Here is a 25,274-nt window from a genome sequence, read left to right on the forward strand (position 1 = left end):
CGGCGGCTGCAGGGAGGGGTCCGGCTCCTGCTCCCGCTCCCGGTCCTCGGCCTCCGCCGCGCCTCGGCGCACCCCACCATGGGCACCCGCGACGACGAGTACGACTATCTCTTCAAAGGTAACGGCAGCGCCGCCTCGTCCCCATGGCAACCGGAGGGGTCACCTTCCTGAGGGGGGCCCGGCCTTGGCGGGGGGTGGGGGGCGGCCTCCTCACGGCGCGACCCTCCGGCGCGGGGGCCGCTCTCAGCCGGCCCCCGCCCCGCCGCCGCTTCCCTGGCAGGCCGGGGGAAGGGGCCCGGTGGGTGGGGAGAGGTGCCCGGGCCCCCAGGCGGGTCCCGGTTGCCGCTCCCCTATCGCGGCCGCCCGAGCAGGCCGCCTCGGAGAGCCGCGGGGAGGGACTCCGGGCAGCCCCGCGTCGGCCTTGCCAGTGCGAGGCGGGGGCTGCGCTTCCGCGGGCATCACCAAGCCCTGCTCGGGCGTTTCTGGACTTTGATCGCCGAGGGTGTGGTGGGCGTCGCTGCCTGTCCCGGAGCGCGGCGGGCGCTGGTCGCGCTCTCACCCCAAAATGTCAGGTTGGGGCTGGTTTCCGTAGCGGCGATTTGGCGTGTCAGCGTCTTGTTCAAGGCTTCTGCTCCGTGAACCGCCTGAGGCGACTGCCAGTCTGCTGGGATGGCGAGCAAAGATCGTTAGTGAGGATGCCCCGGGTTGATAAGGGCTACTTCCTTTTCCAGCTATTAAATAGGCCTATAAAGTAAATGAGTTATATGCTCAGCGCTGGGAGATGATGCAGCTAATTTAATAAAGTAGTTTTATTTGCTGCCTTTTGTATTCTGAGCTTTTCGTGAGGGGTGAACGTAACTGCTGTTTCACACCCCGTGGTCTCTCATCTTGTCCTGGCACCTCATGTTGCACCCAGCAGAGAAGGGCAGGAATACCTTATTTTCCAGGACCGATGGCCCTCTAGTGAGCCACGCTGCAGCAAGTTGGGTTAAAATGTTGCAGGTTGTGGTTAGATACTCAGTTTTCATTCCCTTCAAAGTAAAATACCAGCCTGCTGTAAAGGTTCCTAAAGCATGCTGTGAAACATGACAGAAATGCTGACGTTTTGAAGTTGTCTATCCAATTTTTTTAATCCTACTGCACAAGCAAGCAAAGTATTGTAAAAAATAGTTGTTTATTGGGATATGGTATTGTAAATTTGAATTTAGGATTTAGAGTATTGCTTGTAACGTTGTGATGGTGAGAGACCCAGTGCTTGTCATCGTGAAACTTGGAAAAGATCAGTGTTTTTCTCCTGTACCCTTAAGCTCCTGTAATAACTTTGAGGAATTACATTTTTGTTGCCTGTTTTCTCTAATTGCCATGTGGAAAGTGGCGTTATTTCTAACTATAAATCAGTCATCTATACTGCTATTAAAATCAAATCGGGAAGTACCAGGAAGGGCCTCTTTTCTCAGCTTGCAGCATTGGCAAGGGCCTTGCTGGCCACTAGCTTAATTGCATCAAGCGGTCTTGTTGTAGGTACTTATGTGCACAAGTTATCAAAACTACTGCATTACTTTTACTTGTTCATACAATTCTATCAGTATGCTTGTAACGAATGTTTTAGCTGTGAAGGCCTGGGAATATCAGTGACGCAGAGTTTGTTGGGAGAGGTCCTATCTTTTATTAGACCTGCTTCCTTATATAATTGGGAAATAATAAAGTTGGGATCCAGTTATATAGAAAAGTTCAAAGCTAGTTCAGTTGATTGCCCCTCCTAAAGCTTTTTCTGTTTAGATTAGTTTATAGAAGCTGTTGGGAGTGCAGGGAATGCTATGAAAATGGTGTTGTGAAGATGAGCGATTCAGGTTTTGCAAAGCTGAAGTAGGCTGCAGGAAGTTGATGCAATGTCCCATAACTGGGATTAATGTGGCAGCTGAAATAACAAATGCAGAGTAATAAAAATGTGGAAACTTTTGTACCTTCGGAAAGGTGTTGGTAGTTGTAAACAAGCTGTCACCGCTCTGGAATGGTCTTGAAATTATTGAAGGTAGGTCTCTGAAATGAATTTCTCGTAACCAGGCACTGGTCAAAAAGGCGAGAGGTAGGTAAAAACTCTTGGAAAAGGAAATGAGAACTCAGCGGGAACATTAAGCCGATGTTTGAATCTGAGACGTGAGCATCTTGGGGATTGAGGGGAAATGTAGGCAGGACGGGCATACCCGTTTTGAAAGGGATATTGTAGAATTAAAAAGATGGAGAAGGGCATCAAAATAATCAGAAGAGAGACCTAATGGATTCATATCCCTTGTACCGAAGTGATGTACAACTTTATGAAAATTAAAACAGTGAGTGAGTGATATGGGCAAATAGGGAAAGCATCTACTGTTTGTCATAATTTCTCTGGATTTCTGTAATGCTTCTTTTATTGAGCAGCTGGCAAAAACAAAAGGACATGAAGTCTCACAGAATGTGTATGCAAATTGTGGAGTGGCGCATTGCCGTAAATACTATAAATGGTTTTGAAAGACTGCACAGATTTATAGGGCAAGAAGAATGTCTGTTGGGGCTTTTCAGTGTGATGATTACAATGGCAAGTCTGAAGGTATTGCTTGTTTGAAGATGCAAGGGCTTGCTAGGACAAAGATTAGCCTGTTTGGTCTGTTATGCAGAATGCTTCTCAGACATCAGTTCTTGACAGTCAGACTGGGTGTTGGTCTATAAGGACACTTAATCCAGTAGGATAGTTCTTCTGGGTTTATGAACTTGAAGGGACATGGCAGGTTGGTGGGACTGAGTTCAGAGTTTGACTTGGTTTAAAGTAATTGGGTGATACTCTCTAGTCTAGCTATCTTTTACGACTCTTGAGTTAAACTGCCACGCGTCTGTTTATGTGAGACCTCTGGTTTTGTCCTGTCAGCCACGGACAGCAGCTGTGTGTCACAATCTAGCTGACTCTGCTGGTGGGTGTAAGCTGAGCCCACCTATGCTGCTGTACAATTAAATCACAGTACCTGTTACAAAATACCCCTCTCCCCACTCTGTTGCAACACTTCAGAATGTACTAAACCCTAAGCCTAGCTTGTAAAAAGACAATTTCTGATAAATTCTTCTTGTCCAGCTACACATGTCTTTGTATTCTTCCGTACTTCTGGGGTTTAGTTGAGAGTAGTGCCTACTGTTCCCAGCACCACACTTGAGGAGATGCAAGACCTATGAAGTCCAGTTTGTAGAAATCTTGCTCTAATTTTAATGGGAGGAAAATATAATGGTGCTATAAGGATATTACTTTATTATTTAATAAATTAAGCCTGGCTTACATGAAGGAACTTTTTATTCTTTTTGATTAAAGTAATGTACTTGCAGTAGATGAGTAGTTATCAAAAGTAATGCTTGTTTGTAGAAGATGTCTTCCATGTTTTCTATGGACAAAGCTTGAGAGGATTATGTCTGCACCTTGACTATCTGGAAGTCTGGATTTGGGGTCAGACTTCTCATTTCTGAACATGTTCAGCTTATCTTTAGAAAATTGCCAGTTTCAGCTGTCTGCTTCCTACTTTGCATCATGTTCATTTCTCCAACCTTTCCCTTTGATACTGAGAAAATGCTATGAAACTGAACAGACTTGTTGGTTTGGGTTTTAGAAAACATTGGCATTGTGGGATGTAGCTTGATGGACATGGTACTGTGTGGTGTTGGGTGGGTTGGTTTTTGGTGTGTTGTGGCTTGTTGTTGTTGTGTGGTGGTTGGTGGTTATTTTTTTTTTTTTTTTTTCCAGGTTGGACTTGATGATCTTACAGGTCTTTTCCAACCGTAGTGATTCTGTGATTTTTTTGTGTGTTTTGTTTAGAGAAATTTGTGGGGAAAAGTGGTTGCATGACACCTATTGATTTCTACAATGGTAGCGAGCCCCGTGCCTCCACTGCGTTGGATGTGGAGGCACTGTTGTGCGGTAATAAACCTGCCAGCTTAGCCATTCTCCTACAGAGGCATTTGCAGGCCCAGCTCTGCGTTGTGTATGGTTTGTATAGGTAATGAATGACCCCTACCCCAAAGTGCCTTTGAGATGCCAGTTCTCTTCGTGACAGGAAATGGGTGAATAAAACAGGGGGGCACTGGTGAGGAGTAAAAGACATGATGGTGTTAGGTTTATCACCTCCTACCTACAAGGTGTAGAATCTGGTCATTTTATTCACGTTTCCTTTAAACTCCAACTGAAGTGGGCAGGAAGAGATGTTCATCAGCAGGTTCTTGTGGAGGTCATGAAGATGTGTCCAGGCTCTTTATTGATATAACTCTTAATAGCAGAGCTCAGTGCAGAGATGAGTGTTTTCAGACATTGTGATCTCTTAGTGCTGGTGTCCTTGTTTTAAATTGTGGAATATGCAACTTGTGTAATAACTTTTAGCATAGGCAATACAAGATAGTGGTGCTGGACTTTCTATTTACAACCTGATTAGGTTGTCCATAACATATTTCATGAGATAAAGTATTTTCTGAAAATTTCAACTAAGAGGTTTAACAGAAATAAAAATTGGGTGAGTGAGCTGGAATGTTGGTGAAAAATTAATGATCCTTTCTTGATGTAGTTCTCTAAATTGCTTTTCATGCAACTTAGGAAATGGAATTCTTATTTTGGTCTTCTACAGAAATAAAACTGAAATTACAGAATGAAATCTATACAGTAGCGTGGACTTCATACTCTTTATTTTTTTCTTTTCTTTTTTTTTTTTGGCCTTCCTCCCCTTTCCACCAAATGCTTGTTTTAAACCTTTTGCGTGATTAATGCTGTAGATAGTCAAATGCATTGATTTAAAGCATGTGGTTGCAAGTATTGAGTAAGAATGACCTGCCTAGTAGTAGTCACCTGGGGCAGGGAGATCACTTTCATGACTTTCAGGATGTGCCAATACAAATCTCCCCTGACTGTGAAGCTTTCTAAGGTGCTGCTCCTGTAAGGGAAGTGCTGGTCCAAACAAGGTTATTGATGGAGGTTTTCAAGAATAGGTCTTGTGGCTGAACTTGCTTAAATGCTTCCTCTAGACATTCCTCCTTCCAGTGCTGATGTAGTAAAGGAATTTGCTGATGGCGCCAAGTTGGGTGGTACAGGAGAAAGTCGGAACACAGCACTGTAAGTGCCGCGTGCTGATGAGGACTGCAGTCCTCCAAATGGAGTGGGATTCCAAATGTAAGGTTTTATGCCTGGGGACTCATAGGAATTTGGTAAAGTAAAAGCTTGCCAACTAATAGCTAGAACAATTAGGTTTGATCACAGGCAGACTGAGCCATCAAGGTGATATGGTCAGGAAAAGGTAATTCCAGGTATGCCTACTAGAGATGGAAATATTAAAATCCCTGTATACATCACATTCTCGCTTAGAATTATGTGTGCAATTCTCCTTACTGTGTGGAAGAGACATTGAAAAACTTGTAGGGAAGATGTTTGGGGAAATGGACAGTCTGTTTATAAGGAAGCATTTGAGAGGTTGGCTTATTTATCTAGTAGAACAAAGCCCAGAGAAGATGCTTTCTGTAAACACCCCAGCGTAAACACCACTGGGAGAAGAAACTAATAAGCTAATGGACAGTGCTGGCACATGAACACCACCATCAGCTGACCGCTAATTTCTTCTGAAAATTAGAAGGCAATTTCTAACCATTAGGAGTGAGTTTCTGGAAGAAAAGCCCAATGGAAGGGTGTGTGGAGGAACAATTAGCTTTAACATGGAACTAGATAACGTCATTTCCCTCCCAGAAAGTGTTTGCCTGGGATAGTTAGAATGGGACTCAGCCATCCAGGGTCATTCCTATTGTATTTCTATGCTAAGAATATAATAGATGGAAACACTGAGTAGTATAAAATATCAAAATGAGGTAGTTTGATAAGGAAAGCAAAATTAAAATGAACAATACAGTCTGAGTGGCTGTTAAAGCTGTTTCAGTTCATAATTGAATTCAAAGAGTGATACTTGCTCAGACTGGCAGAAATGCAGAAAGTGTGAGGAGTCTTAGGTGCCTGCTGACATTGCAAGCTGTTCTTGTGTCCATGTTCAAGAGGAGCTGCAGTGGCCCAGTTAAGTAGAGGAAATAGCTGACTTCAAGGAGGAAAGTCTAATATTTCCCCCTTTTAATTGGGACATATTAATGTGGTGCTAGAAACCATTCCGAACACAAGCAGCATGGGATTCAAACAAGGTAAGGAAAAAAACCTGGCAGAGGAATTAAAATGATCTGTCTATTGTTAAATGACTTAAAGCTGTGCTTTGAAATATGCACTGAACAACAAAAATATGTTTGAGGGGAATACTTAACAGGTATATGATGCAACCTGTTAGGAAAAGGAAATTATGTGTGTAGATTGCTTTCCTTGTTTAGAGAAGTTTTGGGCCGCTGCCAAAGCTAATGCTGGGTGATAGCAGGACTGAGGTGTGCGGAGGGAGTTGTCAACTTTTGCCTCCTAGGAACTTGTTGTTTGTAACATGTCCCAGTGAATACAAATATGAGGTCATGGAAAAACTGTGGCCTAAACCTGCTAAAAGAGTATTGAAGAGCTTGTTTGCCAATGAAAGAGGAAAGCTATGGCAGTTTGCCAGGTGATGATGATGCAATTTGGTGCCCTGTCCCCTGCACTGAGTTTATTATGGTTTAGCATCTTCGGTGCCAGCAGAGCTGTTGAGCTGTGTCAGGGCAGCTGACACTGAACAGTGCTGACCCGTCACGTAGGAAAGCAGAATCCTATTTGCATTCAGCATACGTGCTTGCCACCTACCTGCGCTTGTGATCTTCATAAACAGAAGTGCTTAACAGAGCCACTCTGTGCTTTACGCAACCTCTGTATCTTGGCTGGCTGTGTGCTGAGTCAGCTGGCAGAGGAAGCTGGGAAGATGTTTATTTTGATGAAGTATTCTACACAAGGCCATGTTTGAAGCTAGCATTTGCTGCAATTTTCATTTTATGGAGGGTGTTTGAAAGGTGCTGCTCTGCCCTTACAGTCAGAGAAAATCCCATTTGTCAGAATTGGTTTGCATTATTTAAATAGAAGATGGTGTTCAGAGGGCTGCTGTGTGGTGCAGCAGCAGATGGGAGTATTTACGCTGCTAGACGAAGACTGGGGGGGGGTTTCTCATGTGATTGAAATGTGTTTGGTGGACTCATTCCTCTGTTGTACCACACAGAATCTTTAACACTGTGTTACAGTGTTTTAACTGTTAAATGACATATGTTACTGAGCAAGTATTTCTGTTTTTTTCAAAACAAGCATAGTCACAATATTTTTTTGTTACCTGAGCATGCACTCTTTTGCTTGGACTGGCCTTGATTCACTGCTGAACTTTAAAGTTATCAGCCTTTCTTCTCAAGGATCTTACTTGTCCTCTTTTTCTTTATTTCCTTCTGTTACTGGTTCAGTACCTTATCTTTGTTAAGGGCATAAGATCATCCCGAGAGGCTCCTGTTGGTGTGACTCAGGGTTGTGAATGTGTTTCATCCAGTGGCCTGCATCTTGGTAGTGAGTTTTAAGTTACACTTAAACTTGCACCTTTCAACTCGGCATTGCAGGATATTGCAGTGAAGCCTCGTGACGCTTCTCTTCCTGTAGGAACTGGACTTCAAACCTTCTGTCAATCTCTTGTCAAGCATAGCTGAATCCTTGCCATTAGTTTGCTTGGCACTGGTGCTGTGATGAGTCAAGCTGAGCTGGGGAAGGGGGAGTGGATGGTGGTTCTAGAGCAGTTTCAGGCTCTGGCCTGAAGTGGCAAGGAGTCACAGCAGCAGTGAGGGACTGCAGAAGGGCAGAGTGCTGTGGCTCAGATAACATTTTAAACTGTCCATCAGGGTGATGGTGGTCTTGTGGTTTTTGGGGTTTGGTTCTTTTTTTCCATTCACAAATTTTTCTGCCCCAGTGAGGAACCTCTTTTCTGCAAAGGTATGGAGAGTGTAAAATGAAGGCAGAGTCTGCTGCTTGCCCTGCGTGCTGGACTTCTTCAGCAAAACAGATTTCAGTTGCGTGGTGTGGGTTTTTTGTTTTGTTTCTTTTAGTTCTAGTGTTACAAGGATGTGAAATCCAAACAGTCCCCGACTTTTGCAGTGACAGCCATGTATATTCTTCCTGGAGGAGGAATGTTCTTCCCTGTTGGACAAAGGAGACTGAAGTGTAACAAGTAAAAGTTGAGTCTAACATCTGTTCAAAATGCTGGTGAACATGGCAGCTCTGGTTCTCTCAAAATATCAAGACTTGGACAGTAGACCCATGACAAGGGTGGTGGTTTTGCCATTCTTTTCCTTCATACTTCATTCTGGAAAATAAATGTTTATTGTAGGTGATTGTCAGTGTATTATCTACATATGGAATCTGATTCTCATGTCATTTTTGTCTTGTAGTTGTACTTATTGGAGACTCTGGAGTAGGCAAGAGTAACCTTCTGTCTCGATTCACTCGCAATGAGTTTAACTTGGAAAGCAAAAGCACCATTGGAGTAGAGTTTGCAACAAGAAGCATTCAAGTTGATGGGAAGACAATAAAGGCTCAGATATGGGACACAGCAGGGCAGGAGCGATACCGAGCTATAACATCAGCGTAAGTGATAGCTTGTATGGCTGAAGAGAAGTGTTTGCTGAGGAAGGTAATTCTGGGCCCTTCTGATTTCTCAGAAACTACGAACAGGGGGTGTTTGTATTTTATTGTGTAATACCCACAACCTATGGCGGATGGAAGCTTAAATATTATTCAGCCCAGAAACTTGATATAGTCTGTCCCTGCACAAACTGATTTACTTCTTGGTGCTCTCATGATATGTAACTGGAGGCATTTCAAGCCTAGAATGCAAGAGCTTTGAGAGAGTCATTTCAGTGTAAGCAATTGGTAAAGGAATATCAGTGTTCATGGAGGTTTTATCAGTGGTAACTTAAGACCAGAAGCCCTCCTGTAGCAGCAAGGAAAGACTGCTCGCTTTGCGTGCTTATTTAATTGGAAAAAAAGCATAGCAAAAGCGGTATTTAAATAAAGCTGGAGGTAATTGTGGGGTGGGAAAACACAGCCTGTTTCTTTTTGAGTGCATGACTGTGCCCCTCTCTGGTCTGAAAGGGGACCAGCTGTGGCCTTTTGTGAAGGGAATAGATCAGGTTGACATTTTTATGATCCAGTGAGTCATTCTAAAGTCTCTCTATCACTGTGGGCTGTGCCCGTACTGCACCCACAGTGATGGGTGGGGGAGATTTTTCAGGAGTGGATCAGAGGTTGGAGGTGACAGTAGCTCCTGGCAGATTCCAGAGCTTCGTTTTTGGGATGCAGGGTTCTCCCCACAAGCATGGGGTTTGGCTTACCCCTAGACTCTGAGCTGTCTGGCTGCTCTGGTGATCCTGTGGCGTAACCCTAGTCTGGGTGCTCTGCTTCACTGCTTCAAGTCCCACGTAGCCTGCTTCTGGATATTTTTTTGTATCGCTGTCTTAGTAATAGCTATTTCCCATTATTGCACAGTAACTTGTCACTTTTAATTGTGATGTTTCTTGCTGATTCTCTAACACGTCTCTTCACCCACAGGTACTATCGCGGAGCTGTAGGGGCTTTATTGGTGTATGACATTGCTAAGCACCTTACTTACGAGAATGTAGAGCGATGGTTGAAAGAGCTGAGAGACCATGCTGACAGCAATATTGTAATCATGCTTGTGGGAAACAAGAGTGACTTGCGCCACCTGAGAGCAGTCCCTACAGATGAGGCCAGAGCTTTTGCAGGTTGGTGAACTCAAAATAATTTCCTAATGCTAACTGTCTGGGGATCTGCCTACCTGGTCTTAGATATGCGAGTGTGCTGGTAGGAGGCCAAAGAGTGCTGCTGGTGATGTTCCTCAGTGTCGCATACTGGTGTTTGTCTCTTTTTAATTTGGTCAAAAAGGAAGCCTCGTAGAACATGCATGCTGATGTGGTTTCAAGAATCAGCCAGAGGCACTTGAAGATTTTAAACCAGATTTATTCTCTTGCCTATGCATTGCTTTTCTCGCAGAAACTGCACCTATGGCTTTAGGTTTGAGTTTCTTGTATGGTGGTAGCTTTGCACCTGTATATTATCTCCTTTGTACCAACTGATCTGGAGCCCTATGCAGATGCCAGTGGCTGAACAGACTTTCATTAAAGCAGCTTTCTGACTCTTGTTACGTGATTAAATTCTTACTTTCAGTGATGCAGGAATATGGGCCTCAAAGTAGCACAGCACTGGACTGATCCCTGTGCTTGAGGATGAGTGTAAATTCTGATGTTGGTGTTGGGTGGTGTTGCTTTCAGATCACATAAGGGGGAAAACCCCACAGCTTTTAATGCTTTTTCTTGATACCCGTGCGTCTCATTAGGAACACCACAAATATCATCTGGTTTCCAGACAGGAAACAGATACGTGATGTACCCCTCTAATTACAGTATTTCTGTCCACACAGAGAAGAATGGTTTGTCATTTATCGAGACGTCTGCTTTAGACTCTACAAATGTGGAAGCAGCTTTCCAGACTATTCTGACAGGTGAGTCATCCAGTGCTTTGTGTTTTGAGGGGGAAGGGCAGAAGACTGCTCTGATATGATGCAAATAGGCATTTCTGTGCCTATAAAGTGTTTAAAATTTTGCTATTTAATCATTCTTCACAGCTGTAAGATTTGGAATCCAGTTTCATGTTGCACAGTTGAAAGGCCAGCCTTGGACTCGGGAATGAATCCTTGTTCACTTTGATCTGCCCCAGGTTTCTAGTCAGCCTAGTTTGTATTTCAGTTTCCCATTTGTGTATGATATAGGGAGTGCCCACAGGAGAGAATTGTCTCATGCAAGCATCAAGTTAAAGCAGCCATTGTTTATCAGAAGAGAAGTCAATCTAGTTTGTTTTCATCTCTAATGGTGACCATAGCACTTGCCAAGGCAAAAGGGGATGAAAGAGTAGAGATCCTTCCTTTGAACAATACCGGTAGTCTGAGACGTAGTGACTCCTGAGCTGCAGGGTAGTCACTGTCATTGCATTTAATACTTCTGGCTGGACTTTTGGCTCTGTAACATGTTATGGCAGTGACTGCTGCATTTTTTATGCTCTGTGGATAAGGTACTTCCTTTTTGCTTAAACTCTTTTTTAGATAGGCAAAACTTGTTGAATGTCTCAGACTCTTAACTACAAACTACATGGGGGACCTTAATTTAACCATGGCTTATAAAGGATAGGGTAGGAATTCGCAAATTGCTGTGGAAATCACTAGCTGTCATGGGACTTTTGTATTGCTGTGTAACCTGTCAGCTGTAGCCAGGGCATAGAGGGACAACAGTGGTGTGCGTGGTTTTTGAGTTTTCGAGATTCCCAGCTTTGGCAAATGCCTCTCCAAATCTTTAGTCTGGGTCTTCAAAACATCTGAGGGGACTCCTCTGTTTTGGTATATCTCTGTTCTAGGTGCACCAGGGAGTGTCTGTTTTCTCCAAGTGCCTTCAACATGTTTCCCAGCTGCAAATTTAAACTCCCTCCTTCCCAATGTAATGTGTGCCAGGCTACATGATCTGCTTGGTATGAGCAGCGGCCCCACTTCTAAACTATGTGTCTCTATTAATCAGATCTCGTTGCTGTGACATTGGCACCTAGTTAGTTTTGATTTTTTTTTTCTCTTTGCCAGCTGATTTAGACATTCTTTTAAAAACACACCTAAAAGGACTTGTTAGCTGTACTGGAACATGCAGGTGAGGAGGCAGCTACTGTAATAAAAGTATAAATTTTGTAGCATTTTCTTGAGTTGTTTGAAATGCTTTATGAACACCCTAGCAGTGGAGAGAGTGAGTTTTTAGGCTGCTGGAGTATTATCTGCCTGTGTCCATCTGTTTCTTGTCTTATCCTTAGTTGTAAGAGGCTTCTGATAGGTTCTGGTTCTGTTGTGCTTTTTACAGTGGGCTCCTAACCAGTAGTGCTCCTGTCCATATACTAGCAAAAAAGTAAGTGTGTCCGCGTTAGATGAATCAACAGTGCGGAGGGATGCTTGCCATCTCGCTGCTTCCTGCAGTGCTGGGACTAGAACTTGAGTTTGTTTCCTCTTCAGCTGAACCACATGATTCCCTTTTAACTTCAGCGTCGTCATTTGGTTGTAATTCAACCTTGCACAAATTAAAAAAAAAAAAAAAAAAAGAGCAGAGAAGTTGTGTTAGCTTATACATTTACTCCCTACATGACTAACTACTAATGCCATCCAGAGGGTGGATGGCTAAGGAGTGCCTGAATGCGATGGTATCTGGGATGCGTGCTGGATTTCCTGTTTTCTTCACCTACCTAAAGGCAGCCCTGTCAAAAATGCTTGTGAGTTTGGGCACGGATTTTTCAGAAGAAAGACATTTTTATTGTTTACTTGTAACTGCTAAAACCTGAAACTTCTTCCTTTATGCATGTGTCCTTGGCAGCCTCTCTCCTCTCAGGAGCACCTAGACTGAGCTTTGAGGTCAGATTCTGGCCAAATGTGCTGTGTGTAATGTAGAATAAACAGCCTTGCTGCTTGCTTTCAGTTTTCAGGGCAGATCAGGGCCCTCAGATGAAGGTTAGTTAAATAACTTTCATACTTGTTCAGCACCAGCACTAATAAGAGAACTGGAAATGTATTAGGCATTGTTTATCCCCTACCAAGGTGGCTGTCAGGCTGACATAGGTGACCAGTTTATATTGGCTAATTGCCCCCATCTCCTGTTGGACTGTTCTGTTCTCTAACAGTGATGGCTGAAGAGGTGGAAAGTTTCCTGTGTGCCCTGGCTGCTGCCGTACCCCCACAGAGCTGTGTGATGCTCAGGTGATACACTGCCGCCGTTGCCATGGGGAAGCAGTTCACCTCTTGGGCGCAGGCTAGGCTGTTTCTTGATCTCCTCACATGCTCCCAACAGTACCTTTTTTTCCAGAAGTTATTTTGGATTTTGGTTTGTTTTTTTTTTTTTCCTAGTTTAATTTTTCTGTAAGGGAGCGCAGTCTGTCATGGGAGAACAAGTGACTGTTGAGGCTGGTGCTTTTCCACAAACGTCAGTGTTCCCTGCATGTTGTTGTGACAGTGTTTTGGGTAAAGAGCTCTTGGGTATGCAGACAGGATCCTTGTTCAGGAGGGACTGGTTCAACCGTGCTGGAAGAAACACTTCTGCTGATTAGTGGGCATGTGGCTCACTCCAGACAGGAGCTCCTGTTTCAGGGAGATAAAGATGAAGTAAATAATGCATTAGCAGCAGGTTGGCTCCATCTCGACTGTGACTGGCGTGCTAAGGACGAATGTTCTGCCAATAAACTTCTCGATAACACTTCACAGCTGTTTTTTTCTGTTAATGATTTGCTTTGAAGGAAAGAGGGGAGCAGTCATCTGAGGAATGTGGTTTGCAGAATGACCCTGCAGAATCATGGATAGTCTGCCTCCAAGCATAGTGCCTGTGGGTGGAATGCTCGCTGTCCTTTGAAGAAGGAAGTTGGTAAAGCCAAGAGTCTTTGCCTCAGGCTGCGAGCGGAGGTGGCTGACAGAAGAAGGGGCAGGGCATGCTGCTGCACCACCGCTGCTAGTATTTGCAGTGCTGGGAACTGCACTGCAGAGACACCCCAGGCTGCTCCTGATACTTCTCACACAGCTGCTTAGATCTCTCCTGCACAGGGTGTTGTGACTAAGGTAGCAAAACTCCTTTCTTCTCCAGCACTACTGAAGCTGGTCTGGTTGGGACAGTGTTGGGAACTTGTAATAGTACCTCCCTTGGAAGTGTAGCAGGGTCTGTGTTAAGCTTCTCCACACCTAGATTCTCAGATTAAGCCACTTTGAATAGATGGCTTTAGGCATGGGAAATATGAATCCATTATAGTTAGCACAGCCTAAGTGAGTATGTGATCTGCTGCTGTTACAGGTGAAAGAGGGGGGAGAAAGCTTTTCTTTCCTCTCCCTGTACTATAGAGGACTTTTAGAGGGGGGTATATCTTACATCTAGTGGGCTTCCTGTCCTGCTGTGGATACCAGATGAGGTTTTGGGGACCTTTTCCTTCTGTGGCTTAGAGTAATGGTCCCTATCCAAATTCTTCTGTTGCACGATGTCTAGACTTCAAGGGCTGATTGTTATGCACACAAAGCTGCTTTGTACCATCTGGTAAATAGGAGAGACTGGTATTATAATCCTAGCCACTCTGAGCATTCACAGCAGGATAAAGCATCCTTAAAGTAAACTGGAGTCTGCCTCCATTCCCTGCCCGTCTCTGTGCCGTCTCTGTTCCCGTACCGCATTCTGCTGCGGCTCCATCTCTAAGGAATCCCATCTCCAAGGAAACATCATCACAGAACATTAACATCAAAAAATCTAGGGATTTCCTCTTTTGTTAGCTCTGTACACCTGAAAATGAATGAAACACTAGTGCAGGCTGAGCAGACAAGGACTGGACAAGCTCCTCCTAGGCAGCAGTGTCGCTTTTTCCCGGCCCTCTTATGGTACAAGCCCTGTCTCACGCAGTTACCAATTATGCAGTGATGCATTCTGCTGAATGTGCTCTTAATAAGGTCTCATTCAGTTGCTGAGCAGAGCATAAAGTGTAGTGTCTTCATTAAAAAGCGCATGTCTTCATTAGCCTGGCATTCCTTTGTGCAGAGCAGTTTCAGTGTAGGCTTTACCGCTGGGCGTTTTGTCCCAGTGAGAGCAGGTTTAAGCTGTTCCCACCTCCCCTTTCACACCAGCACGGCGGTGTGTGGTGAAAGAGCTTGCAGCTGATCCAGGGAAAGGCAGGTTTTAGCCATGTAGGCTTTCATCTAGGGCAGTAAGTACACTGTGGCTGCACAGAGGTTTGCACTGCAGGGAAGGGAGAAGCGGCAGTGAGCAACAAACTTGGGGCTGCTGCAAGCTGATTCAAGCAGCACAGCTGCTAAATGTCCTTGCAGGATTGCCAGGGAGGCCATGGAAGCGGGGATCGTGGAAATATGTTCCCAGAGTCAGAAGGGTTAGACCCTTTATCAGCAGAGAAATCAATGCTGTAAAGATTGTTTTTAAGGCTTCAGGGCTGTTTGCTGAAGATCTTTGCTGTAAGATGAGGGTGTTAAACAGAGGGCACCCTGCTGCGAGTCCTTGCTTACAGGGGTGTGCGACAGCTCGTGTTAGAGACTAGTGTGAACTTGTTCAGGAAGTTCACTGGGAAACTGAGAATTGCTGCTGCTGAAGGGGTTACTAGAGAGTTTCCAGTAATGAAGGTGGCAAGAGCTTCTCCTGTTGAATAGGAATAGGCAGCATTCTGCACTTGGAGGTAAACTGGCTGTCTACCCGAAGCTGTGGTAGTGTAGTGGAGCAGAAAACTTGCCCTGAAGAATGCAGAGCAGATCTCTTCCAGCTGTGCTCCTCCCACCTCCACACATGGCACTCTGCTGAACATTTGAGTGGCCTGCCACAGGGCGAAGGCGATCTTTATCTGTAAATTCCCACATGGGGTTGCAGGTGGCTTTAAAGATCTGATTTCATGGGATTCACTTAACTTGTGAGCTTGTTTATGTGTAAGACTGCTGGAATGAAGAGTGAACTCGAGAAAGGGTGAAATCGGAAAATCCTTTTACGTGTGCAGCTCTTGTTTGGTTGCCTCAGTGACTTCATCTGTAACTGAATGCATATGTAAAACCCATTTTTCTGAACAATTTGTCCCTATCTGAGTCTGAGCTGTCAGTTTGGAGGCCCAACAGTCAGATTCTTTCAGAGTGCCACTTGCAAAGGTTAATGTTACTTGTACAAGCCATAGATACAGCAGAGTACCTATGTGAGACATTTTGATTTTGCCGGCAGTCCCACGGATGAGTGCAGCCCTGCTCCTACTTGTCCTGGGGAACACTCTGCCTCTGTTTTCGTTGGCAGCTTAAATCAGTGCAGGCTTGTTGCTTCAAGGGCAAGGTTTTCAAGCCTTGTTTGTCAGGGACCCTTTTTAGCTCCTCAATGCCATCTCTTCCCATTGTGGTAAAAGCAGGCGCTTAGCTGTGTGATCAGCCCTCGGCAGCAGAGTTCTCAGCACAAGGTTGCTCAATTTCCAGTACTGAAATGATGTCAGGATGTGCACTAAGCAGAAGCTTATTAAATTCTGAACAAAGGCTACTCGCTAATGACAAATTTCTGTTGGAAAAGATGTGTCTTGGTTTGGGGTCAGGCGAGGTGTGTGTTTGGACAGTCATTATCCAGCTGATAAGAGACTTCAGACCTCCAAAAGAACTCGGACCTTTGCTTTCTTTCGCCAGAATTGTTTGCGAGCTGTGCTCTTCCTTGCTTTGCTCCGCAGGAAGAGCGAAGTGCAGACACCTTTGTCTTCTGCAGCCTGGGCTTATCTGAAACTTTACGGCAGGGCAGTGAGCTGGAGCATGCAAATTGGGTGTGGGCATCAGCTCCCTTCTCTCAGGGGCTCTGCTGCTTGGCAGTGCTGGTGTATTTGTTGCCTGCACGCTTTTCTGTTGTGCAAAGTACATGTGATGTTGTCATTTCAGGGTCGGCTTTTTGCTGAATCTGAAACACTTTCAAACTTTCGTTAAACTGAGGGTTAGCAAGCTTTTTTTTTTAAATGTTAATGGTTTAAAACTTGAATTTGCAAGTGAGTTCCCCATGTTCTATTTTTGGTATCCTTTATTTCCTTTCTGGGGGTGGAGTGCTACACATGCCGTACTCTTTCTTCTGTGCAGCTGAAGTAAGCGCTCTTGTAGCTACTCTGAGTTTATGTACCGCACGCGCCCTGGGCCACCAGCAAATCCCAGGAAACTGGGTAAGGCTCTCAGGGCAGGTGTGCAGCGTTCCCTACGTGGCAGCGTGCTGGGAAAGGCACAGGAGTTTAACCCGTGCTCTCCAGTTTGTGCTGGAATGTCTTTGTCTGGAGCCAGTATTTCTCCTCTGTAGTTTTGAAGTTCAGCTGCACTAACACAGTGACTTTTGTAAAGGGCTTGTGTTCTGCTGAAGGGGCCAGGTCTCCTCTTTTGGGCCGCAGTCAACCTTTTCTGAAGATTTAAAACCGCTTGGATGATAGACAAGCTATTGTACGTGATAGGCATACTGAGAGAGAAGAAATTGCCCTTGCAGTCCTATCAGATAGAAATTTTGAGTGGTTCTTTTTAATCCTGCTGTTGTCTGTGGGTACGTCAGCAAACATGCGACCACTGTCCTCAGAGCCTTAGCAATCATCAGAAGGAACTGATGGGGTACATAGTTTCTGATTCCTAGCAAAAAAAAAAAGGTGCATTCTGTCCATTTACTAACTCTTATCTCAAGGGGAGTAAACCAGTTGTTCAAAAATTAGTTTCTTTTGCAAAAATCTAAATATTTTCTGAATATAGAAAGCATCATAGTTGAACTTCTTGTGAACGCTTCTGCCCATTAACTATATATTTCCAAAGCCATGGGAAATCTTTATATATTTTATGCCTGTTTTCCCCCAGGCTTAACTTTCTAATGGTGTATTGCTGGTGTACGCGTAATGACTAGCTCTTTCTCATCTTCCAGAGATCTATCGTATTGTTTCCCAGAAGCAAATGTCCGACAGACGTGAAAACGATATGTCTCCAAGCAACAACGTGGTTCCCATTCACGTCCCTCCAACCACTGAAAACAAACCAAAGATGCAGTGCTGTCAGAATATATAGAATTGTTCATTCTTTCCTAAAAGGCTGTGTATATTCCCCAGGTCCAAGATTTAAATATATTTGTAATTCTCGTGGTTACTTTCTTGTGTTTAGTTACTGCTTATTCTTTCTGAATTTCTCCATGTCTTAAACACTTTGATTTCAGTGTTTATAACTCTATTGCTTCTGTGTGGCTGCAGTATTTTCCCAACACCGACTTGTCGGTTTTGGTTCAGTAAATTGTTTGGAACTGATCTGATCTCTTTCCAACACGATGCCTGCTAGTCAGAGCACAGACACCTTTAATGAGCACTTAATAAGACGTTATCCTGCTCTTCGCAAAACAATTACTGTCAGGTTAACTAGGAAAATATCTCTGGGCAGGATAGTCTTTCCTTGTCTTAAGGTAGACTGCATCTAAAGCTTGATGAAATGCCCATTGCTCTGAAGTGCAATTTTAATGTAAGTTAAATGTTTTTGGCTACATCTTCAGATTGTCGAGTTAAGGATTTTTTTATAGAATATTATGGGGGAGAAAAGAGAATTTCTTGCGAACCAGCAGCAGGGTTCTTGCTACCTGTGAATGAGCTTTTGTGGCTTGGCACCTGCTGCAGAGGAGGTTGTGATGTGAGGCAGAGCTGCTGGGAGGCCGGCCAGGGAGACGCTGGTGGGACTCCGTCGGAGGTGCCTCTTGTGAAGAAAGCAAAACCGCGAGCTGCCTAACTGATGAAGGGTCGCTGGAACGCTGGAACCTGCAGCGTGTTTTTGTGCTGCCCAAGACTTGGCCTCCACAGTGCTGGTGGTGTCAGGATTTGAGGATGCCTTTTTTTCTTCCATGGCACACAGACTTGAAGGGTGTTGTCACATATTACATATCATGTTTATTGATACATGCCACATATATTAATACATTCAGATGCTTGAGTTGATGAATCAGTAACTTCCACAACCTGGTCTTAGTTTTCAGTTCTGTTTCATCTGGTATTTTTAAATTATTCCAGTGGTTTGGTATATGTTCTTTAACAAAAACATCTGGAGTAGTTTTCTTGCTGGATGCCTTCCTTCTGTGGCCTGTCGCTCGGTACAAATCATCTGTTCGATTAGCTTGTTCAGGGATACATGAACTGTGCCTTCTGTCGCTGCACTCTGAAACCACTGCATGTCACTCGGTATGCGCTATTCCCAAACACGTCATTAATACTGAGATTTGGGGGCTGTAGGCACTGGATTTCTACAGTATTTAAAAGAACTGTTTGTTGTATAAATGCTTGCAGTTATTAATACAATTACAGGGAAGTAATTGATTGTAGGGGATGTTTCTCAAACTCTGATATGACCCACTTGGAACAGCCAAATCTGGGTAGGCACTACCAGCTGCGTTTCGTACCCAACCTTTCTGTCTTGCGGTGCTCATGATGTGTAAGGCACACGGAAGGCATTGCTGTAGTCGGTCACTTGGTTTTTTTAAATCCATTTCTCCTCCTAGTATTAGTTCTGAAGATGCTGTTTTGATCTGTTTGTAAATTACTTTGTATTTTATGCATGTACTGTACCTTGATTCATTATTTTTTTAGATTGATTTAAAATATATTCATCCATGATTCTAATAAAGAATTACAGGGGACGACTCAGTATGATGTTGGGTGCGCTTTTTGGGAGAACTGGGATTTGACCTGAAGGTTTTTACTTACTGGAAGGTGGTAAGCTGCTTGGAAGAGGCTGTGAGAAGATGCTGAAGTGGAAGTACCCCCAGAAAAGGAACTGAAAGGGTCGTGTAACACAGTTGCTGCCTTCACTCAAAGCAGGCCTGCAGGTTTTTTGGGGCTGTAGCAGTTCATAGCCATGGCAGTTTGGCAGCTTCAGGAAGCTTTTATGCTCTGAAAAGTCTGTGGGTTCACTCTAGTCAAACCCCTGAACCTGTTTGTTTTTTTAGCATGTTGCCACCAGTAAGAAAAGCTTTTGGGACAGCAAACTATTGCCTTCGATAGCAAACTATTGCCTTCGACACCAAATTATTTAAGCTTTTTGGATCGGACTTTGTCCTGCTGAAGAAGTGGGATCACGGGAGAGCCAGACTGCGGGTGAGCGTTGTGCGTGGTGTCCCTGGCAGCTGCCTGCTGCAGGCAGCACTCCCCGCAGAGCGCCTGGGGCGGCACTGCTGGCTCTGGGGACAAAGGCGATTTAGGGCCTTCTAGCATTGTGTGAGGGTGAGGTGTGAGGCTGGGCCCTTGCTTACTGTGGGAGCTGTTCCCGCAGCGCTTTCTCTGGCCAGGCTGGAGCATATTTTGGAATTAACTAAATTACCGGGGCAGCCAAGTTCTAAATTTGTCAACTGGAAATGCAGGATGAGCTTCGCTTCACTTCGCTTTTCTGAGCAGGCAGCTTGACTCAGCTGTCACGTCAGGTTGGGATTTCGCATGGTTTGATGCCAGACGCTTCCTTCTGCAGCAAATGCAACTGCAGCAAAGCCCATGGGAGCACAAATCGCTGTCAGAGGCCGAGGCCACCCCTGCCCCATGCAGAGTTTGCATGTGTGTACGTGCTGGTTCCTTCCCCTCGCAACAAACAGTGCTGTGTTTAAGTCCTGGGCGGCTGTGAAATGGCTGCATGTGCTGTTAGACAAAGTATGAATGCTGATTTTTTTTTTTTCCCTACCAGAATTTTAGAAAATTTATAAAACAGGCCTTAGAAATGCTGTGCAAGAACTGATTTTGTACTTATGAACTGCTGCAACATGGAACATACAATTTTTGTGCAATAGTCTCTAAAGCCTTCATAAGCTATCAACTTCTAAAGCAAAATCAAATGGTGTACGTACGGAGATGTAACTTCTTACCCATTACAGCCTTTGTCTCGCGTTCTGTGGTTTTGTGCTGTGTTTTCCTGAGCAAGCACCGCGGTGCTGTGGCAGAGGATCCCGGCCGGCCCCGGGCTGGGTGACACTCCAGGGACGAGAAGGTACTTCACGAAGTGCTTTGGAAGAGACAATGCAAGACATTATTCCATCTGAACACTGACCCAGTGGGGTATTGTTCCCCTTCAGCTGCTGATTAATCATTCTTTTCTGTAGTTGGCATTACTTCTGGACTGAAGTGTCTTCTTTGCTAATAGGAGACGACTGATCATAACAGATAGTGCTTCTGGGCCCTGAAATGAGCTTTCCGAGTTTCTGGGAACTCTATATAACGCTGCAAAATCAGCTTTACTTGCCAAAAGCTTTTGCTATCATTTACATATTTGAAAGTCCCAACCTTAGCAATTATGAAGCGTTCAGCGAGCATCAGTGGTTCTTGTGTTTGCTGGGAGCTGAGGTTCTGACTCTTAAGCAGAAAGGACATGGAATTGTTCTGATTTAAAGACATTTTTATTAAGCTAGAATTACTTATTCTATCTGTTCAAACCTGATGAATTTCCAGACTTAAATAGCTTATTGAGTGTGGCTTGTCAAATAAGAAGATTACATGCTGGGCTTTAGTTAACAAGATTTTTAGAAATATGAAGCACAAATATTGAAAAAGCTTCAACACGTAGCAGTCCACTGTAGCGCCTGGGAGTCATTAATTCTGAAGGTGTTTCTGTTGCAAATCCGCGCTCGTGATTTATTGATTAGGCTCCCTGGAAGCGCCATCAAACCTGCTGAGATGGCTGCCGTGTGCCCGGTCTCATTGCTGCTGGCTGCAGTAGGGTAACGGCGCTGGCCCGTATCCTCCAGTGCCCACCTGAAGGCACAACAACCCACTGGTGCCACCGAGCGCTCTCATGACATGCCCTGAAATGCACCGCGCAAAAATCGGAGAGAGAGCTGGTGCGGGCACTCACCCCAGATGGCTCTTTGTAGGTGCGCGGGAGCGTGTCCGGCTGGGTTTGTGCCTCACCGGGGTCTCTCGCTCAGACCGCTAAGGTTAAAACTGCCGGGGAACAAGAGCTACCGGGGGAGTTGTAAGACAGGTACAGAGCCAGTGCCGTTTTGTTTTAAAGCTGGGCCTTACTTTAAATTAACTCCAAATTACAGTCTGAATTACAGCATTGTGTTTTCTGAGAAATCCTGCAACTTCGGGCTTGTGAGCCTGACGCCTGTTGAGCGGGACAGCCCCTTGGCGACCAGCCCCGTCCCCTGGAGAACTCGGACTGAACACGGGCTGGAAGTTTTCATCTGCAAATGAGTACGTTTGAGAAATACACACTGAGAGAAATTCAGTTTATTTTGTACAAGGTAGAATACCTTTGCACAGTGAACAAATATATTACAAATCTGTCTTGCCTTAAAAAAGTATTGCCATTTTGGTGCCTGTTTCCTAAGCGAATGCGAATATACGAGAAGGTATATTTTTTTTGTTGGTTTTGTTTGTTTGTTTGTTTCCTGTTAAGCTCTACGCACATCATTGCATTTGGTTTGAAAATCCAGCTTTGAAAAAAAAAACCCCAAACCTGAGCACATCTCTGCTCTCTGGAGTCTCGTCGCAAACTTTACAGCAACACACACACAAACATCGGTCAGGCCGGCAGCTGAGACTGCTTGTGCTAGGTGTCAAGGTAGGTCTCTAACAAGAGTATTCCTTATCGAACTGCCTTTCTCTTGATATTTTTGAGGTAAGTCTTTCTATTCATGTACATAAAATATATTCCTACTGGCCCTACAAAATAATTGTTTACTTACATCTCAAATAAGGCTTTCCTGGAAAATAAAGTTGCTATTGCTGATCAGTCATTGCCCCCATGCACACATGCAGCATTCGTGTAACTACTTATGCATTATCCTGCAACATGAAAATCTGCTGCTCTGGAAGCCTGGGGGATCTCTGGGCTCAGCTCGGCTGTCTCGCGGCAAGACTCTGGGTTTGCAAGAGGGGATCAGAGCCAACCCGACCACCCTGATGCGAGCGTGTTGTGGCAGCGAGCCCAGGGGTGCCGCGCAGGCTGCCAGCGGCTGGGTACCACCGTGCCAGGGGCTTCGATCCCCGAGGCGAGGGCTGAGCCCGTCTGCGGGGACGCGGGCTGGGCCCCACCGGGGTGTTCCGAGTGATCCGATGCCTGGTCTGACTCGGAGCCAGGACCAAGCCGCTCAAGACTCGTCTTAGCAGTCCCCTAGACCAGCAGGTTACGCGAGTGATCATGCTTTGAGCAAACTGATGGGTGCTGGTTTCGTTCTCTTCTACTTCCATCAGACTGGCGAATGTGCAACAGAATATTTTTTTATATATTTAAGAGGCAATCAACTTGCTACTTCCACGTTTGCCTAATAAAATTACATACTTAGAATCAATACTACTTCATGCTCAAAATCTACAAGGAACTGCTTAACAGCAAGTATTCTACTTTCTAGGTCAATAAAGATTACAAAAAAAAATAATCGTGGTGGCTCAGTCCAAAACTTTACCATGGGCCAACCCCTTGATAATTACTTCACAAACAGCTGCTGAAAAAGAAAACCCAGTTTCAGCTCAATTTAATGACATTTCAGGTAGAATCATCAACGGATAAAGTTGCACTACACGGTAATGCACATCAAATGAGAGGGTGTTGTGAATGGCATGCTGTTAGGTGAATCACGGTGAGATGGTTTGTAAAGATCGTCTAGAGAAGCCGACGTGTGTGAGCTTCAGGAAAGGAAACCAAACCAGGGTTAATCTGTGCAAACCTGCAGCATCCCGGGGCGGTAAATGAAGGTGCATCAGTTTACACAGCCTGACAAATCTGGTGGATTTATCTAACAAAATAGAAGCTGTATAAGGAAAATTAAAGCCTATCTGTGCCAATCAAAGTACTTTGTAGCTTGTTAAAAGCAGGGTAAGCTGGGTGTGAGGCTCATTGTTGAAACTCAAGTCATTAGCAAAGATCAGTGGACATTTGCCAAGATGTCAGATTTTAAAAACTGCACAGAATGTGTCTGTGTTAAATACCCTGGTACTGAATAGAAGTGGAACATCTCAGTGCTAATTACCAAGCATGGTCTGCACAGGTTGCACATGGTGATGGCAGTAAATGAGGTTTCCAGACAGTGAAATGACAAGTTTCCCTGCTTTTGTTCAGAAAAATGTCCATTTCCATGACAAAGATGTGAAATATATTCCAGCGTATTCCTAGTCACCTTGTTCCTAACAGTAAAAGGTTTCTTGATGCAGTTGGTAGAAATGTACATCTATGAGTCCTTCTACTTAGCATGTGTTTGTGTTTTATTTTACAGCAAAGCCAGGGTTAGAATACACGCCATGGAGAGTTTTTGCCTGGAGCACGTAAACACCTTCCTGGGGTGACGTACTCCAGTCACATGTGGAGGAAGTTCTCCTTAGTTCCCGTTACCCATATAAAAATGTCTTTATAAATAACGTCATGCAGCAGCAGTTGGCCCAAGCTGATGTTGTGTTACGTTAGGTCCTTGTGCAAGACAGTCTGAAGTCCCGTCAGCATCCTGCAGCGCAGAAAAGGATTGTCTTCTCTTTTGCTTCCTCAGAGTTTGTGTTTGCAGCACAGTGCACCAGTGAAGTTCATCCCTTTACGACTGCTTGTCCCAAGATGGCCCGTGCGTCGGGGTGTGCCGTACGGGGAGGAGGTCGTAGTGACTAGGAATGTGACTGTTCCTAGGCAGGTCGTATGGATTTTGGAGGTAACTGGCACTCCGACCACGGGCGTCTTGGACCACGCTGACAGTGGGCTCTGGGGAAGCAAGGAAAACTGGGTTCAGGTAACTAGCAGTGCTCCCAAAATTAGTTATGCTACTCGTATTTTGTCACAAGCACAGAACATCAGCTTCCCAAACCATCTCTTCCCCTCGCAGCTTTACTGGCAGCGCATGGGGCAGTGCATGGGGCAGACCAGGGAGAAAAACACCAAACAGATCCAAGGGCAGGTAGTTCCCAAAGCCCTGCAGATAATGACTTCAAAAGACCAACACTTCCGCGCTTTCAAAATCTTGCAGCTGGACTTTGCAGCAGTTTAGAACATGAGCATAAAGCGGGAACTGCAGCCCTCCGCCGCCGGGGCTGGAGGAGCAATTCGGTGCTGTCCCACGCTCACATCCGCCACCGCGGCACGGGCCCCCGCCCGGGACTTAGCTCCCCAAATCAATACGCTAATGCACAGGCCTTCTCCTCCCCGCCAGCGCCTCCCTGCACTGTGCCAAGTCCGTGCTACTTGTGTCGGGAAAGAAGGAAACCACCAGCATCTACAATAAAAACGCCAACTGTTGGAATAGACCTTGTGCCGCCCGCTCCGCTTACCAACTTCGTAGATGTTTTTATTGGCTGTCGATGAAGTTGGCATTTCTGAATACGGGGACTCCCTGTGACCAGGCGATTTCATTTCCACGTAGCTGCTCTCGGAGTGTTTGCATGTTAAAATGGGGGGGTCTTTAATGGTGGCGTATGGGTTTTCACTGCTGTTCAGAGAACAAGTGCTGGAGCTGCACACAGATTCTTTCATATAATCTGCAAAACAAGAGCGGAGTGGGGGTGTTAGAGCTGTTAGCTTGCTTAGGCTAATTACAACTGACCCTCTGCAGGAAGGGTGGGGGGGACAGGGGGGCAGGGGGTAAGGAAGATCCTTGAAGCATCCAGCACACACACCCAACGCTTGTGCTCTGGGTGTGTCCAGACCATTGCATCCACAACTCACTAGCAGGAAAGAAATAAACCCCTGCTCGATACCGAAGGTTTTCCTGTAAAAGGTTCTGGTTGTCATTTACTGCAATATTTAATTTGAGGTGGCAATCCTTTCCCTCCCTCC

General features: G+C 45.0%; 2 protein-coding genes across 3 annotated transcripts in view; one reads left to right on the forward strand and one right to left on the reverse strand.

The window, feature by feature from the left end:
* The first annotated feature begins 24 nt into the window (after positions 1–24).
* On the forward strand, positions 25–19,176 carry RAB11A (RAB11A, member RAS oncogene family). Its single transcript, XM_059824172.1, has 5 exons — positions 25–118; positions 8,362–8,557; positions 9,521–9,714; positions 10,410–10,490; positions 17,434–19,176. The coding sequence occupies exons 1-5, from the start codon at positions 79–81 to the stop codon at positions 17,571–17,573; spliced, it is 651 nt and encodes a 216-aa protein (XP_059680155.1). The 5' UTR covers positions 25–78; the 3' UTR covers positions 17,574–19,176.
* A 4,869-nt stretch (positions 19,177–24,045) lies between these two features.
* MEGF11 (multiple EGF like domains 11) overlaps positions 24,046–25,274 on the reverse strand; it is a 207,028-nt gene continuing 205,799 nt past the window's right edge. For both annotated transcript variants that reach the window (XM_059823858.1, XM_059823857.1), the window contains 2 exons: positions 24,770–24,976; positions 24,046–24,206 (listed from right to left, as the gene is read on the reverse strand). In XM_059823858.1, the coding sequence (XP_059679841.1) occupies positions 24,046–24,206; positions 24,770–24,976 (368 nt within the window). The remainder of the gene's footprint in view (positions 24,207–24,769; positions 24,977–25,274) is intronic.

This window comes from Gavia stellata, chromosome 13 (assembly GCF_030936135.1).
Source record: "Gavia stellata isolate bGavSte3 chromosome 13, bGavSte3.hap2, whole genome shotgun sequence".
NCBI classification, from domain to species: Eukaryota; Metazoa; Chordata; class Aves; order Gaviiformes; family Gaviidae; genus Gavia; species Gavia stellata.

Bases quoted from the DNA above. Each gene is read 5' to 3' on its own strand.
- RAB11A (XM_059824172.1), top strand. From the start codon at position 79: ATGGGCACCCGCGACGACGAGTACGACTATCTCTTCAAAG. The intron at 9,715-10,409 runs GTTGGTGAACTC...CTGTCCACACAG, and splicing joins TGAGGCCAGAGCTTTTGCAG to AGAAGAATGGTTTGTCATTT. The intron at 10,491-17,433 runs GTGAGTCATCCA...CTCATCTTCCAG, and splicing joins TTTCCAGACTATTCTGACAG to AGATCTATCGTATTGTTTCC.